This window comes from Patiria miniata, unplaced genomic scaffold, assembly GCF_015706575.1.
Source record: "Patiria miniata isolate m_02_andy unplaced genomic scaffold, ASM1570657v1 HiC_scaffold_5, whole genome shotgun sequence".
NCBI classification, from domain to species: domain Eukaryota; kingdom Metazoa; phylum Echinodermata; class Asteroidea; order Valvatida; family Asterinidae; genus Patiria; species Patiria miniata.
The window spans coordinates 31,710,364-31,725,158 of NW_024037072.1; the positions used below are offsets into that span (position 1 = coordinate 31,710,364).

General features: G+C 41.6%; 1 protein-coding gene across 9 annotated transcripts in view; it reads right to left on the bottom strand.

Annotated features, from left to right (window-relative positions):
- LOC119740773 (regulator of G-protein signaling 7-like) overlaps positions 1–14,795 on the bottom strand; it is a 132,061-nt gene that overhangs the window by 86,581 nt on the left and 30,685 nt on the right. For all 9 annotated transcript variants that reach the window (XM_038216189.1, XM_038216188.1, XM_038216193.1 and 6 more), the window contains exons 4-5: positions 14,483–14,530; positions 3,632–3,790 (exon numbers count right to left, since the gene is read on the bottom strand). In XM_038216189.1, coding sequence (XP_038072117.1) covers positions 3,632–3,790; positions 14,483–14,530 — 207 coding nt within the window. The remainder of the gene's footprint in view (positions 1–3,631; positions 3,791–14,482; positions 14,531–14,795) is intronic.

Sequence of the window (14,795 nt, forward strand, 5' to 3'; positions counted from 1 at the left end):
ACTGGATGCTAGGCAAAATTCATCGAATTCCCCAGCAGTACTTCCAGCGTTGCGGCCCAAGTCCATCATACTGGTGGTACTCCATCAAAATTTAGTCAAACCAGGCCAGCACGACCATGTCCCCCAAAATCCACCAACATGGGAGGGGGGGGGGGATGCATTTTGACGAAGTTGGTACGGTTACGGTTAAAGTGGAAAATAATACTGTGTGAGAGTATCTCTGAATGACCTAAATGAGCGATTCAGTACTGCGCAGCTTCTGTGTGGGTTTTATCACGGTTCTACTCCTTTTTTTTGCTTGAAAATTTTGCAGCCAAAACGGTGGAATCAAAATCGATTGCCGCGATGTTGGAGCTGTCCACGTCTATGCGGATACCTATATGTACTCGTAATTGGTCATTGTAATGTACATGTATGGACGCTTGATTACTGCTCAAAGTGACTAGATGTGATTGTATTTACTCCCTAGGGAGTTTGAGTTCTGACAGATGCAAGAATGGCTACACAAAGCCCTTCTACCGATGTTGGGGGAAGTGCTTTGATTGCGTGAAGTAAAAACACTATATAAATGCCGATATTATTGAATTTTGTTTTCTCAACGAGGAGCTCAGTAGGGGGCAGTCTTTTAGATGCTCCATCCATCAACTCTAACTATAAGCAGAACCAGTTATTTTTCTTCTGTTCTTTCTTTTTAACTTTTGGCTCCTGTCAAAATTGACTGCTGCTTTGAAAATGCCACGGAGTCAAGATACTGGATACCACCGGGTGGCCTTGCACTTTTCACTGGTGTATAACCGTCTGTTTGGCCACACATATTTTTTTTGTTTTGATAGCATTAACCATTGGTATCGTAATGGTGAGTGCGTTTTCGCTACAATTTCCACTGTTGACATAACTTAATGTCACCGTGCGTGCGTGCCAGGGTGAAGACATTTTTGTTCGCAGAATGTGGTCCAATCCCACTGTTCTACAGTTGTTGGACTGTGCAGGGCTTTAAATTGTTTCAGTACTTAAAATCAGTGTGTATTACAGAGCTCACAGTGTAGAGAGTGGAATTTTTTCCACTTTTGAGAATGAAACTTAATTTCTATGAGGTGTAATAAAATAAAAACCACATGGTATATTTTGGGGAAGAAGTACAAATTCACTGTTCTTTGGTGTTGGCTGATTGTGACTGCAAGTTTGCATCAGATGCAACTCACACAATACTGGTATATGCCCAATAAATCATCATTTAGGGTGAGAATATCAATTGAAAATGTCCCATTAACCCTAACCCTCCTTAACCATCCTCAATCCTCCAGGATTTGGAGGATTGTGAAGGATTGAGGCTGAATGGCAAAAAGTGTTGATTGATTTTGGAGGATGCGTTGTGTTGAGTTCATAGGCTGTACCCTGCATTGTTTATATATGTTCAGCCATGTGTTTAATAGCTCCATTGTTCAGCCATGCATAATTGAGCCCTGCATTATGCTCGATATTATCCGTACTGCTTTTGAATGTCAAATAGCACTGCCTCAACCCATTAACAGTGATTGTTGGAGGACTTTGAAGGATTAATACAATGGTCAACCCTCTACTTAACAAATACAAGAAAAAAAAACGGATGGTTTTGGAGGATTGAGGCTGTATCAAATTTTGACATGGTGGTATTGGAGGATTGTATCAAATTTTGACATGGTGGTAATTGGAGGATTTTGCAGGATTGAGGATGGTTTCAAGGATTTAAGTCACTGGAGGCAGTGCTATGGCTCTGCTGGAATCCTGCACTTCTTATCGTCATTCTGTGGTTACATTTATAGTTTTTAAAAGTTGAACAAAAAAATTGACTGGAGTGGGGTTTGAACCTGCGACCCCTGGATTGCCGTTCCGACGCTCTACCAACTGAGCTATCCAGCTCTATGCTGGCAGAAGGGCTCAAATTACCCAGGTGCACGTGTAATTTTTTCAATGTGCACGTACATGTAGCTCCACCTAGCATTTGAATTGTTTCTCTTCAGGCAATTGTGAATGAGTCCAAATGGTGCATGTAACTTTTTGGAGGTGCATGTAACTTTTCAATTTGCACACACTGGTGGACCTACATGTAGGATTTTTTTTTTTTCAAATCTAAGGCCTGGTTGGCAGTTCCCCATTTTTGTCAATGCCTTTGTTCAAGGGGCGCTAGTAAGAAGCCATAAACCTGTATATGCCATGTAGCCAGAGATCACGCCGGAAGTCACGATTACAATGTAGCAAGGCTGCAAACCTGTGAAATAGCAAGCGGGAATCACTACAGCGACAGCACAAAGTTTTGCATTCACTTTGTATCGGAATCCCACCGCTGCCACCACACCAGTAAGGACAGGGATTTCTCCGACATACAATAACTCGGACTGCATACCAACTTGTCAGACAAAGGAGAGATTTTTAATGCATTAAAGGCAAGACGCACCTTGAGAAGATGGAGACCGGAAATGGGGACGGCGCGAATTGCTGAGGACTCATGAGGGCGCAATCGCCACTACTGGCGTTCGCTTGTACCCCCCGCCCTGCAAACAGGACGCTGGTAAGGGCTGATGAGCTTCACAGAATCTTGTGAAGGAAGTACAGATTGACTTTCACATGTAGCTAGCGCGCGCTACGCATGATGGGCACCGGAAGCTAGTTTGTGCGACGCGTTCTACGTCACAGGTCACGCAAATCTATCCAATGAGAGCTAAAATTACGTCAGCCCTTACCAGCATCCTGTTTGCAGGGCGGTGGGTACGAGCAAACTACTGGCGTAGTTATAGGATTTATGGATACCTATAACCAAAATGTCTTGCCAACATGTGAAATACAATAACCCTTTGCTCAGAATTATCTGCTCCAATTTGCATGGGTTCTTTGCTCACAGTAACCAGAGCTGTGAAATATGTTCCAAAAGAAAACTCCTCTCACGTTTTTTTTTTTTAGAAATTAGTTCTATTTTGGTCGAGATGAACTTGTTTTCACCTTGGCTACTCATCATTTAACTCTTCATTTTGCCACTGTATCATAATGTGTCCGGCCCAGCATGCCATAGGCAGTGCAATGAGGGTCACACAAGGTTCAAGATCACAGATACAGGAAGTAAGAATCATCAGGGCGGCTGGGATGATGACGCTAGGGACAGGGTGGGGCGAAGGGGGAGGGGTGGTGAGGAGGGTACAAACATGGCTCAAAGGTCAACCATAATCGCAGAAACTGAACTATACAGAAAACACAGTGTCGCCGGGAACGACAGCTTTTCCAAAAGCAACCAAGACAAAAACAGGACAAATATTGCGTGGAATTATTATCAGAGGGGATATTATGGTCAGATTATGACTGATTTTCCGACCAATTACCATAGTTTTCCGAGCAAAAGCATGTCAAAAAATGTGTGTTCTTAATAGTGCGTACTAAATAGGTTACGAAATATGAAATGACACTTTACTGGCATGAGGCCAACATGTCTTGCGGGAGTTCATTTTGTCTGAGAAGATTTTGTCAGATAGTTTTACACGACACCCTTGTCCCAAACGTTTACCCGTTGGGAAATGGTTACCAAAATGCCAGGGTTTGACCCGGATCCCGACGCAAAGACTTATTTGGTAGAAGTGCGAGAGGGCCTTCACAGTCAACCTACCATAGTCAGTATTTTCGGGTTCCCAACAGTTTGACGGCCAAAAGTAGGGCGTTTGAAACCTGTAGAACGTGTTGTCGTCCTTGAGCGTGAGGACGTGGTCGGTGATCGGGAAGAAGTAGCCGTTGGCAGCCAGCAGTGACCCCAGATGAATGGCATTGCCTGTGGCCAAAACAAGAGGACAAATTGAGTAGAGTTTTTGGTTAGTCCTTGAAATATGTATGTCTATACTTCTTGGCAACAACTGCCTTTATACAGCAATATAAGCCCTCAAGTAAGTACATGTCAAGTACAGGAATATGTGGACGCCTCAAAATATCCTTTGAAAAAAATTGACGGGATTGGCATTTCTGCCTCCATCCTCCTGATATCTTCCATATACCGGAAGGGCACGGATGAATCAGTTGTTACAGTTGCACATAAGATTAGTATCACAGGGGACTAGTGAATGAACGCAAGATCTTTCCTCCAACCTCCCCCCCCCCCCCAAACGCCACCCCCCTCTTTCCCCTCCCCCCTCCCCCCCCCCCCCCCAAGGCATTGACTGTACAGCTCGCAATGGCTGACATTTGGGCAACCGACGCCATCTCTACTGGCATTAAGTCATAAAAATGACTCACTGTATTCTGCCGGTACAACTTTTCTGCACTGAAAACATGTAAAGGCGTGCAATGAGAACAGGCCTGCATATGCCTAACAGCATGCATGCATGCATTAAACATGTTCACGTACCCATTAAAGATTGAGGTGCATATGTGCAATTTCATTGACTCATTACAAAACAGTCAACTGCCCGTACATGTAGACATGAAAACACAAGATTTCCATGAAATGATATATGTACATGTACACGTTCCTCACCAAAAATGCACCAAAATACCCTTGAAAATGGCACAATGAAAATTTAAAATGAGTTTAAATGGGACACGCGAGTGCATTTCAAGGATTGCATTAAAACAATCACATCATGAGCCCTTTAAAGCAATGTTTTATTACTCAATTTTTTTTCTGAAACATGTAGCTACTAATCTAATCAATTCCACTTCTTTCATCTAGGGGGAAGACTTAACTTTTGCGATTTACTTCACACAAAAATACATTTCACCACTTATTTAAACAAAAATAATGTATACATCTGACATGTCTGATGATAAAAGCAGTGTTATCTTTCAATTTTTAATTGCCCTAAAAAAGTTGTCCACTTCCTATTTTAGCAAGAAAACCATAACCTGACTTTATGGATTTTTCCTATCATTTTTAAGCTGAGTTTTGTTGAATTATGGCATGAAATTGTATTAAATCTAATACCTCCTCTCCTGCCTTCAAAATGAAATAGTCACTTTCCAGAATTTGCGGGTGATATCTGCATGTACGTACACATGCACGTCATCCAGAGATGACGCAAATCTGAACAGTCAACGGCAATGGCGATATTCGGAATTATTTACTGTGCCATTTTTTACTAATCCGCTAAAACTATTGAAGATACTCTTTGCGTGAAGGAGCATAATGATATCATCACATTAATTACAGGTATCAAGGGCAGACTATATTAGACAATATCCACGGCTTAAGCCAGAGGGTATTGAACCTATCCTATAGACCACCAACCGACCAAATTAATTAGTCAATGCAGATGTCTATGCACTCAACCGAGGTAATATCTAATGTAGATAGCTGAATGGCTTTTCCCGACGTTGCTCTATTCACACGCATGGAGCTGACGCACATGTACGTGCACAATTTATGGCATGCTGTATCTCACTTCCCTGCATTGTGGAGACTGACGGTTGACCAATCGCACTGAGCCAATCTTCATTCATGCCCCTGGCGTCATAAATTTGACCAAAAAATAAAAAAGAAACGATTTTCGCATTTGGCATGGCCACTGCTCATAACTGCCAGCGGACGGCAGTTGTCCGGCAAGAGTAAAATCCATAACGCAGTGGCTGGTCATTGGCCTCGTCTGTAATAGTAAACAATAGAGTGAGTGCATGGTTGGGGGGATCCTTATGCTAGCGGTCAAAAGGTCATGTGCCAGAGACTGTTAAAGGGAATATTTATCATTTGCTTTTGCTGTAATTTTCAGAAATGGATGGAATTGGGGGGTTGGAAATATATAGCAAATATAGTTAAACTGACTTTTTTGAGGTTTTGGGTTCGAAAATGCTATAAAAACCAAGAAAAACAATCATTTTCCTGTAGTCTGGCTCCCTGACTCCATATAAGAAGAAACAGAGCAGTTTACATACATTGGGGAATTGTAAGGTCAGGGAACCAGTCTAGCTGGCTTGTACCCTTTCATAGGTGTGTAATCGATTGCAAACAAGTGCGATGGTCAATTGGGGCCAGTATTTGAAAAAAAGCCAGTTTTTTCCAACGCTGGTCGGCCGACCAGCGTTGGAAATTGATACAAAAATACTACTTTTCTTGAAAATGACAGTATACCAGGTGCCATGATTTTACAGGATGCTTTACACTGTCATTCACTAACAGTCCAGCAAGGTATTTCAAAATGATTTGGTAGTTTTATTTTTTGATGTTTGCAAATGTTGTATTTTCCCTTTAAAGGGAATGTACCGGTACATCATTGGCTTTTGCTGTAATTTTCAGAAATGAACTATTTGAGGGGTTAGTGTAATAGATCAAATATTGTTACACTGACATGTTTGAAGTTTTGTGCTAAAAAATGCTGGAAAAAGCAAGAAAAACAAAAATGTTCGAGTAGTCTGGTTCCCTGATTCCACTAAAGATTAATTTGATCAATTTATAGATGCCGGAAAATTGTGAGGTAAGGGAACCAGTCTAGCTGGCCTGCACCCGTTCATGAACATGTAACTAATAGCAAACAAAACTTGGACTGGAAAAAAATGGTAAATTTGGAGCAGTAGTTGAAAAACAGTTTTGGAAACCACCATTGGAAATTTATACAAAAATACCACTTTTCTTGAAAATGACTTCATTTCTGGTGCCATAATTTTGTAGGATGCTTTAGACTGTCATTTGTACCAACATCCTAGTAAGGTATTTCGTAAAAATTTGGTAGTTTAAATTTTTGATGTTTGCAAATGTTGTATATTCCCTTTAATGTTAAGAAATCCGCAAATCAGATTATGACAGGGCCACTGACATTGAGTACAGGATTCTGAATACAGGAATTCATGGCCGCTATAAAAACCCTCAGAAACTGGCATAAATTTTCATCAGCATGCGAACGATGTACCAGCAACTAATAGAACACGTAGGTGCTAGTATTGGTAAATGATGCAATGTACATAGAGCTTAAAATGCGGGTAGACTTGGCAATTAAAACTGAGCATGAAAAATTCTGTATCAATTCCTTTCCTGACAGGGATCGGATCTCAAACAAATAAGGAACAAATTCATGCATGTAGAAAATTAACATACGTGTCTCAATCAATGTATGCCTCAAAATGGAAATCACTTTTCTGAATGGTGTCAGTCCTTTTTTGTACAACTAACAATTTTTTTTTTTTAAATAACGCACTAAAATACGCTAATTTTTGCACCATTTCATTTTAGCCACCATTACGGGTGCAACTGCAATTTGTTTTAATTCAGATTTCTATTTTTGCCAACCGACCGAACCTACTTCGGAGGCAAAGGCAAAAATAAATGAGAACCATAGAAATAGAAAGGGACACCCTGATCCTAAGAAAATGTAAAATGAATGCTTAAGATACATGTATAGTAACAGTTCAAACAGGCGAAGCTTGCAACAATTATCAATATTCATCATTTACAATCTCAGTCAAATATCTGAAAGATTTAAAAAAACCATCACTGAAAATGGCTGCTCGGAAGCTCATATTACTACTACACTCATCATGTACAATTCTCACAAAGAGCAAGAGAAAAGAATGCGGCTCAACTCGCATAAGCACTCAATTAACATTTTACCTATTTTGTAAGAATTTCATCTGGGGGAAAAAAAAGATGAAGAAATAACAAAAGCCACATTGCAGAGGTCAATTGAAAGTTCAAGCTACTACCCGCATGTAACCTGATCAGTTCTATTCCCCCCTTGGTGCCCTTGCTCGTCCGATCTGGCAATGCCGTGCTCATCAGTTACAAACGCGGTGACACTAAGTGCGGCGCTGCATGGACGCATTGCAGGGCTAACAGAGAGATAGAGAGAGGGGCTCTGGGTTTTATTCATGCGGGGGTTGTGGGTCTGTTACGCAGTGCAACGCAGTCTCAAACACCGCGAGGCAGCATGCTGCATGTACATTAACATGTACATATACACGCCATGTACGGATATGAACTGCAAATCACACCAACAGGTTTCTTCATCTTATGACGACCACTGTATCATTTTGTTGCTTTTACTTTTTCTTTTTTTATCTTCAAAATTTCATCTTTGGCATCTTTGTCCCCAGGTCTTGCAGATGGCAGATAGTGTACTGGCTGTTCCACACCTTGTCTTACACTGAACAAGAATCCCTGATAATAATGAGAGTAAAATGAGGGGGGGGGGGGCTAGGGGCGCTAAAAAGCCAGTACGTGGGTGGGTCCCATTGATCTCTTGTGTCTTGCTGATTTTCCTTGCATACTGGTTAAATTGTGTCTCTCTTTTTATTTTAATCAAATGCCTCATCTCTGAGCCTTGAGGCCCTGTCACACTGTTGCGACTAGAGCTAACGTGTGCCCGACGTTTTTGGAAATTTGGGTGTACGTTCGTGTAAGTTGTCATTCTTTCGTGACACGCTTGGCATAAGTTGTATTCGTTAGCAGTTCGTAGGGGTTAGCAGAGGTGTGCTGGGGTCTAGGACAATTTTTGAACATGTTCACAATTTTGAGCGGGCGACAACGTAGTGATCAATACGCTATGTATACGTTGAGCATTCGCTGTGTGAACGCTTCGCGCGTTGGGTGTAGGTTGCTTCTTCGTCAGCTGTACACATATACGTCCAACCCAAGGAACTTTGTCATAGGAGGTCAGTGAAGGTGACGTGCAGATGTTGACTGTCTGAAGTGTGACGACGGGGACTTGGAGAGCGTATTTATGGGTCAGCAGAGACACGTCACGTGACCGGCTGCACCACGCTAGGCATACATTGGCCATTCGTTGCGAACATACAGCATTCGTTGGATGGACGCTATGCATGCGCTGTCATTCATTACTACGGACGCTAGTTAAATGCTCAGTATTCGTTCCTCATTCGTTGGGCATTCGTCTTATACGTCAGGAGTTCGCTAAAAAAACCAGATTTTGGCCAAGAATTTGAGCATATCTGGACTTTGCCAAATTTCGAGAAAAAAATTCAGTAAGCTAGGCATAAGTTAGCTCTATTCGCAACTATGTGACAGGTGCTTTACATGTACATGTACATGTATCTATGCTTGGATAAAATGTTATGTCACAGCATCAGATGTTTCACTTTCTGTGCCACAGTACGGGCTGCGTGCACGCCAATTTCCATAAAAGGAGGGTGTTAGCACGACAGTATGCGCACGAAGCACATACCATTCATGGTCAGAGGGGAGTAAAATTGTTGAACCAAATTGTTGGAATTTTGTTACTTTCTGTCCGAAAAGTATTTATGAATGGGAATAAATATGGCCGATATCACGAGTATATATAACGAGTATGTTGTAAAGTTGCTTGTGAGTAGGGCAGTACTATCATATAGGATTATCCTGTAATGCCAACGAATGGGCTAAATCCATTCCAATGTGTAAACCAGCCCCCGATTTCACGAAACTCATCGTAACTTACGATGCATAACAGCTCTGCGGCGCATCCTGCGATCCATTTCACAAAACACGTTGTAAGAGCGACGCGTCGTGGTGGCTGTTTTATGTGTTTAGTCAGCGTGCAGTAAATAGTCATCTGATATTCAACAAAGAATCCTCGGATCTCCTCTCTAAATTGTATAAAATGTAATGCCATTTTAAAGGAAAATAAGCTCTCAGTGGACTGTATAGCTACTTTGAAATTTCAACTGCAATATTCCAGGCTAATTCATAATTATTCAATGCATTTTCCATTTACAACTTTACACTGTCTCGGTATAATAGTCTCGTTTATGTTTTTTTTTATGGCATAAACTGGCTATGAAAAGGACACTACGCATTTTGCGATGACTACTAGACACGTCGTAACTTGCGACGTATTGTAAGCCGTTGACAACGCGTTCAACACATCGCAAGTTTCGTGAAATGGATCATACGATGCATCGCGGGTTGCGACGTGTTACACGTCATTAACTGGGTTGCAACGCGTCGCAGCGCTTCGTGAAATCGGGTGCAGATGCATAAAAGGACCTCTTTGAATCAAATTAAATAAGTTATCCCGCGAGCGCGAGTGGAACAAGGAATAATGAAGTGCGTCTGTGTCCCACATACCACGAGGCCGAAAGTCGAGTGGTATGTGGGACACAGACGCACTACATTTTCCGTGTTTCACGAACGCGAGCGTGATAACTTATTTATCTTCAAGCATACATGTACTTGACGCACAGTAAAGATGGAACACACACGCTGTAAACAAACTTTTCAGCGGATATCCTATTGCACGTGCGTGTTGTACGGAATGGCACTCGTATCTTAGAAAAGCGCAATACGCGGAGTGCGGTATGGACCGAGGCCGTGCTACATGGTTATATGTAGCACGGCTTGTTGCCATGGATCGACCAATCAGGATCGAGGATTCAAGTTTACTTGAAGATAAATTATGATGTACATGTACCTGTATGACAAATTGCACTGTGGACCAAAATTAATCAGGTCATCATCAGCAACAATATCAAATATCGGAGCTAAAGTTACGTAGACAATTGGTCCAATCTGGGTCTTTTCAATGTGTGAGACTCACTAGGAGGTACCTGAACTCTGACCGCAAATATAAAAGAGTAGATCTGATAACAAGGGATATTTATTAACTGATATGGATGTAATATTATTTTCAACTTGTCCTTTGTCATTCAAGAGCGGGCAGGGTCAAAGTTCCGTGTGTGTTTGATGATAAAAGTACAAGTTACTGGGTTCCTTCAACTGATACCTTCGCTTGATACGCAACAAAGAAAAGAACGTACATTTTGGAAACTAGCAAGAATACACATATGGTAATTTAACAACCATTTTCTATCGGGGCATACAGACAACTGACAATAAATTTGACATGAAACTTTATGGCGTGTTTTTTTTTGCAATGTCTACATTTGGTCGTTGGAGTTGGTTTGAGCAAACTGACTAGACTTTGAAAATGTTGAACACAATGTCGGCGGTCTGGATGAAGTTAACCTGGCTTAACCATTCAGCAACCAAACTGTCTCTCTTTTTTTTGCACCCAATCCTCTGTGTTTGGAGAATTTCCTATTATTGAGGCAAATTCTGTGATTTTGTTAAAGGGAATGTACAACATTTGCTTTTGCTGTAATTTTCAGCAATAAATGGATTTGGAGGATTAGTATGTTATAGAAAATATTGTTAAACTGACTTGTTTCATGTTTTGGGCTTGTAAATGCTGGAAAAACCAAGAAAACCTATCATGTTCTTGTAGTCTGGTTCCCTGACCCCATTTAAAATGAAACAGAGCAATTAATACACTTGGGGAATTGTAAGCTCAGAGAATCAGTCTAGCAGGCTGGTACCCCTTCACAGGTGTGTAATCAATTGCAAAGAAAAGTCAGAATAACTAAATATGAGAACAGTTTTTGAAAAAAGCCAGTTTTCTCCAACGCTGGTCGGCTGACCAGCGCTGGAAAAATACAGTTTTTTTTTTTGAAAACGTCAGCACACCTGGAGCCATGATTTTAAAGGATGATTTAGACTGTCAGTCCCTAACAATTCAGTAAGGTATTTTGTGATAATTTGATCATTTTGTTTTTTGATGTTTGCAAATGTTGTCTCTTCCCATTAATATCACACAAAATGAGTACCCCCTCAACGGTAAGGAAGGGAGAGTTGGGGAGACCACAGGGAGAGACGTTGGTGGTCGAACGCATCGCCGATGACGCCTGATGCTCATGTGAAGACACTGAGGCTTTGTGAACATGGTTAATTAAGTTAGTCATGCGAACTTTTGCACCATACACCCGCGAAACAGTATGCGCATGGGGTGTGTCCCGTCTACTGGGTTCTTGAAAGTGTTAAAAAAAAACACCCACTCTCCTTTTTGCACGGAGCCCATACACGTACACGTTATATGCATGGTCACTGAGATAAGACTCTGTACTGATGACGTCACACTTTGCTCTAACAAGAGCTACATGTAACTTTTGGGTACTCATACAAAGGGATCAATGGTATCCCACAAGTCGACCTTTGTTAAATGGTAATCCGGACGGGAAATTTGAAAGAAGAGGGTTAACCCTAACTGAACTCAACCTATCAAAGCCCAACAGCAGGTTTTGTTGTAATCTGTTAGGATACATGTAGGTACAGTACCCCTAAACTGGTGGTCTTTTACACTGGGGTTGGCATACCTCCAGAAACTAAGTCCAACAGTGTGTGTGAACGATTTCCCATGTGGGTGTTGGAATTTGCCTGGATGGGTATGGTTCCTAGTAAATTATGCTAGGGAGTTAGGGTTAAAGAGGAAACAATGCAAGTACCGGTACCCAATAACCCCCATCCGCACGGTTGCATGTTGACACGTGTGATTTTTTTACGCAAGTACACGTACCAGTACCCCATCAACCCCATCTGCACGGTTGCATGTTTACATGTGTGCTTTCTTATGGGAGCAAGGTGGGGATGACGGTTCCGTAGCCCCATAGACAAGTGCACACGTCAACAAAGTGTGACGTCATCAGTACAGAAGCTTAAATTGCAAGACTGTAAATGGGTTCTGATATCTCTGCAGAAAATTTGAGGTACATTGTCTACAATGTACAATGTATGTTCAAGAAAGCCAATTTATACATGTACTGGTATGTTTTCAACAATTATAAGACCCAGGAAATCATTATAATATAAAATCCTGTAAATGGTATCTTTGTTGTCTGGAAGCTTAAAAGCCTGTAGATTTACATTTTCGAATAACTGAGTATTCGATAAATCCCACTTGGACTCGAGCGAATATTCAAGAAATTTTGAAAATGCACCGATCAGATTTAATCAGCGTCATCCTACAGCATTGTACAGTGGCAGCTGATCGGGATCTGTGTGCTCCTGCACAAAGAGATTATTAAAATAATAGAAAGAAGAGGTAGCAGACTGGCAGATTTTTTTGACAGATTTTAAAGAGAACCTTTTTTTGAGCAAATATTTCTCATGGAAGCTCCTAAATTATACGCAAAAGTGACTTTCAACAAAATTGTGGCATTTGATACACAAAAAAAACAACACAAACTTTTTTCATCATCTCCTTGAGACTGCTATTTTTGAATTAAAAAATAAAATGACATTTTGAATGTTCGAATTCAGCAAAGCCCTAGAAGTTCTTTTTTACCCAAAGTGACTTGGAAATCCTTCAGCTTTCTATGAGTTGTTAATACGTGTTGAAAAATGCTGGCTTCTATTCAATTGACCTATCGTGGTAGAATCGTGTTAGAATCGCGTCAACGCAGTTTGTGAAATATTGTCCAATTACATGTACATGACATACAAATGGTTCGCGGAACGCACAAAATATGAGACAAACAAAACTCCATAGGGTTGTCTAAGGGGCGTGGTAACTCGCAAACGGCGGTACATGTAGGTCAATACCCTGCGCCCTGCAACAATCATTTACTTGTAGTACCTTTGAAAGCACACCATAAAATATACATTACTGGACCAACTTAAACTTCAGTTTATTACATGTAAAGCCATTTTCTTTAAACATGCTTTGAAGTCTGTCTTGCGTCCGTTGCATACTTTAGCCTTAAGCACTGAATTCAAAATGGACTGAAATGCACTAATGGTTAAAAGTTGCTGAAGTGATCTTTTAAAAAACCCATGAATTAGCCTTCCCAATCCCACACGGCTGAAGACAATGTGAGTGAGTGGGATGCATTTAACCTTTAGTTAAGGATCGACACTCTCATGCTAGCACTAGCAGGAAGGGCAAGGACTATCAGTCTAGTCTGGAGGCCTCTCATGTGATAGAACACTCTGCACGGCAGCCATATTGGAGGTACGGTGCTTCTGTTCTACAGGGACAAGGGTGGATCCAGAATCATTTTTTTTGGGGGGGGGGGTCAAGGGGGCTCGCCAAGGGGGCTCAAGCAATTTGGTAGCTAATGGCTGAGATATCCAACATTTTAATTTATTTCCTGAACATTAAAAGGGAAAAAAAGGGGGAAGAAGGGTTTTTTTGGGGGTGGGGTGGGGCCAACGTTGCCGTGAAAATTACAGCTTCGTCTTTGTCTTATGAATTGGGCTTTCATATCCTAGATTTTGAAAGTGCTACAAGCAGAACTTCACTAAAACAGAAGTCCCGACATTTGGGTTTCGCTTTTTTTTACTCACCCTGTATGTACTTTACATGTATGTGTGTCCATGTCCATGCACTCATGACTCAGACTTGAATCAAATGACTCAACACTCAGACTCTGACTCAACCAAAGAGATGCCAGACTAGGACTCGGGCTCGACCCAAATGACTCAACACTCAGACTCCGACTCGACCAAAGAGACACCAGACTAGGACTCAGACTCGACCCAAATGACTCAACCCTCAGACTCCGACTCAACCAAAGAGATGCCAGACTAGGACTCGGACTCGACCCAAGTGACTCATGTTCTGCTCAAGCAACATAAAATCTTATGATGTACTTCAGTTTAAGAGAATGGTTTGGACAGTGTAGGCTTCTGCTTGTGAGTGATCCTGAAGCTTGAAATCAACTGAAATAAGAGACAAAGCCAGAGTTTTGGAAAGCCTCGTAATTATCATGAACTCACCTTGATCGACATCCAGTATCCTCATCAGCCACTGAACTAAATCAGCACCTGTAAACATGGTCAGGAAAGGCAGAGACAAAAATATCAACATGGACATGTCAGTCAGTCTTCATCCATACCAAGCAGTCAACCCCCCCTTCCCCCTGCCCCTCCCCCTGCAGCCCCTCCCCCTCCCCCTGCGGAGCCCCCCCCCCCAAGCTGACTGGAAAAATTGAGAATTACCCCCATGCTGAAAGAATGGTGCAGCACTCTTAAAAACTATGCGCTACATGTTTGTACGTGTATAAAAAATCATTTGAGCTGCCCTCACCTT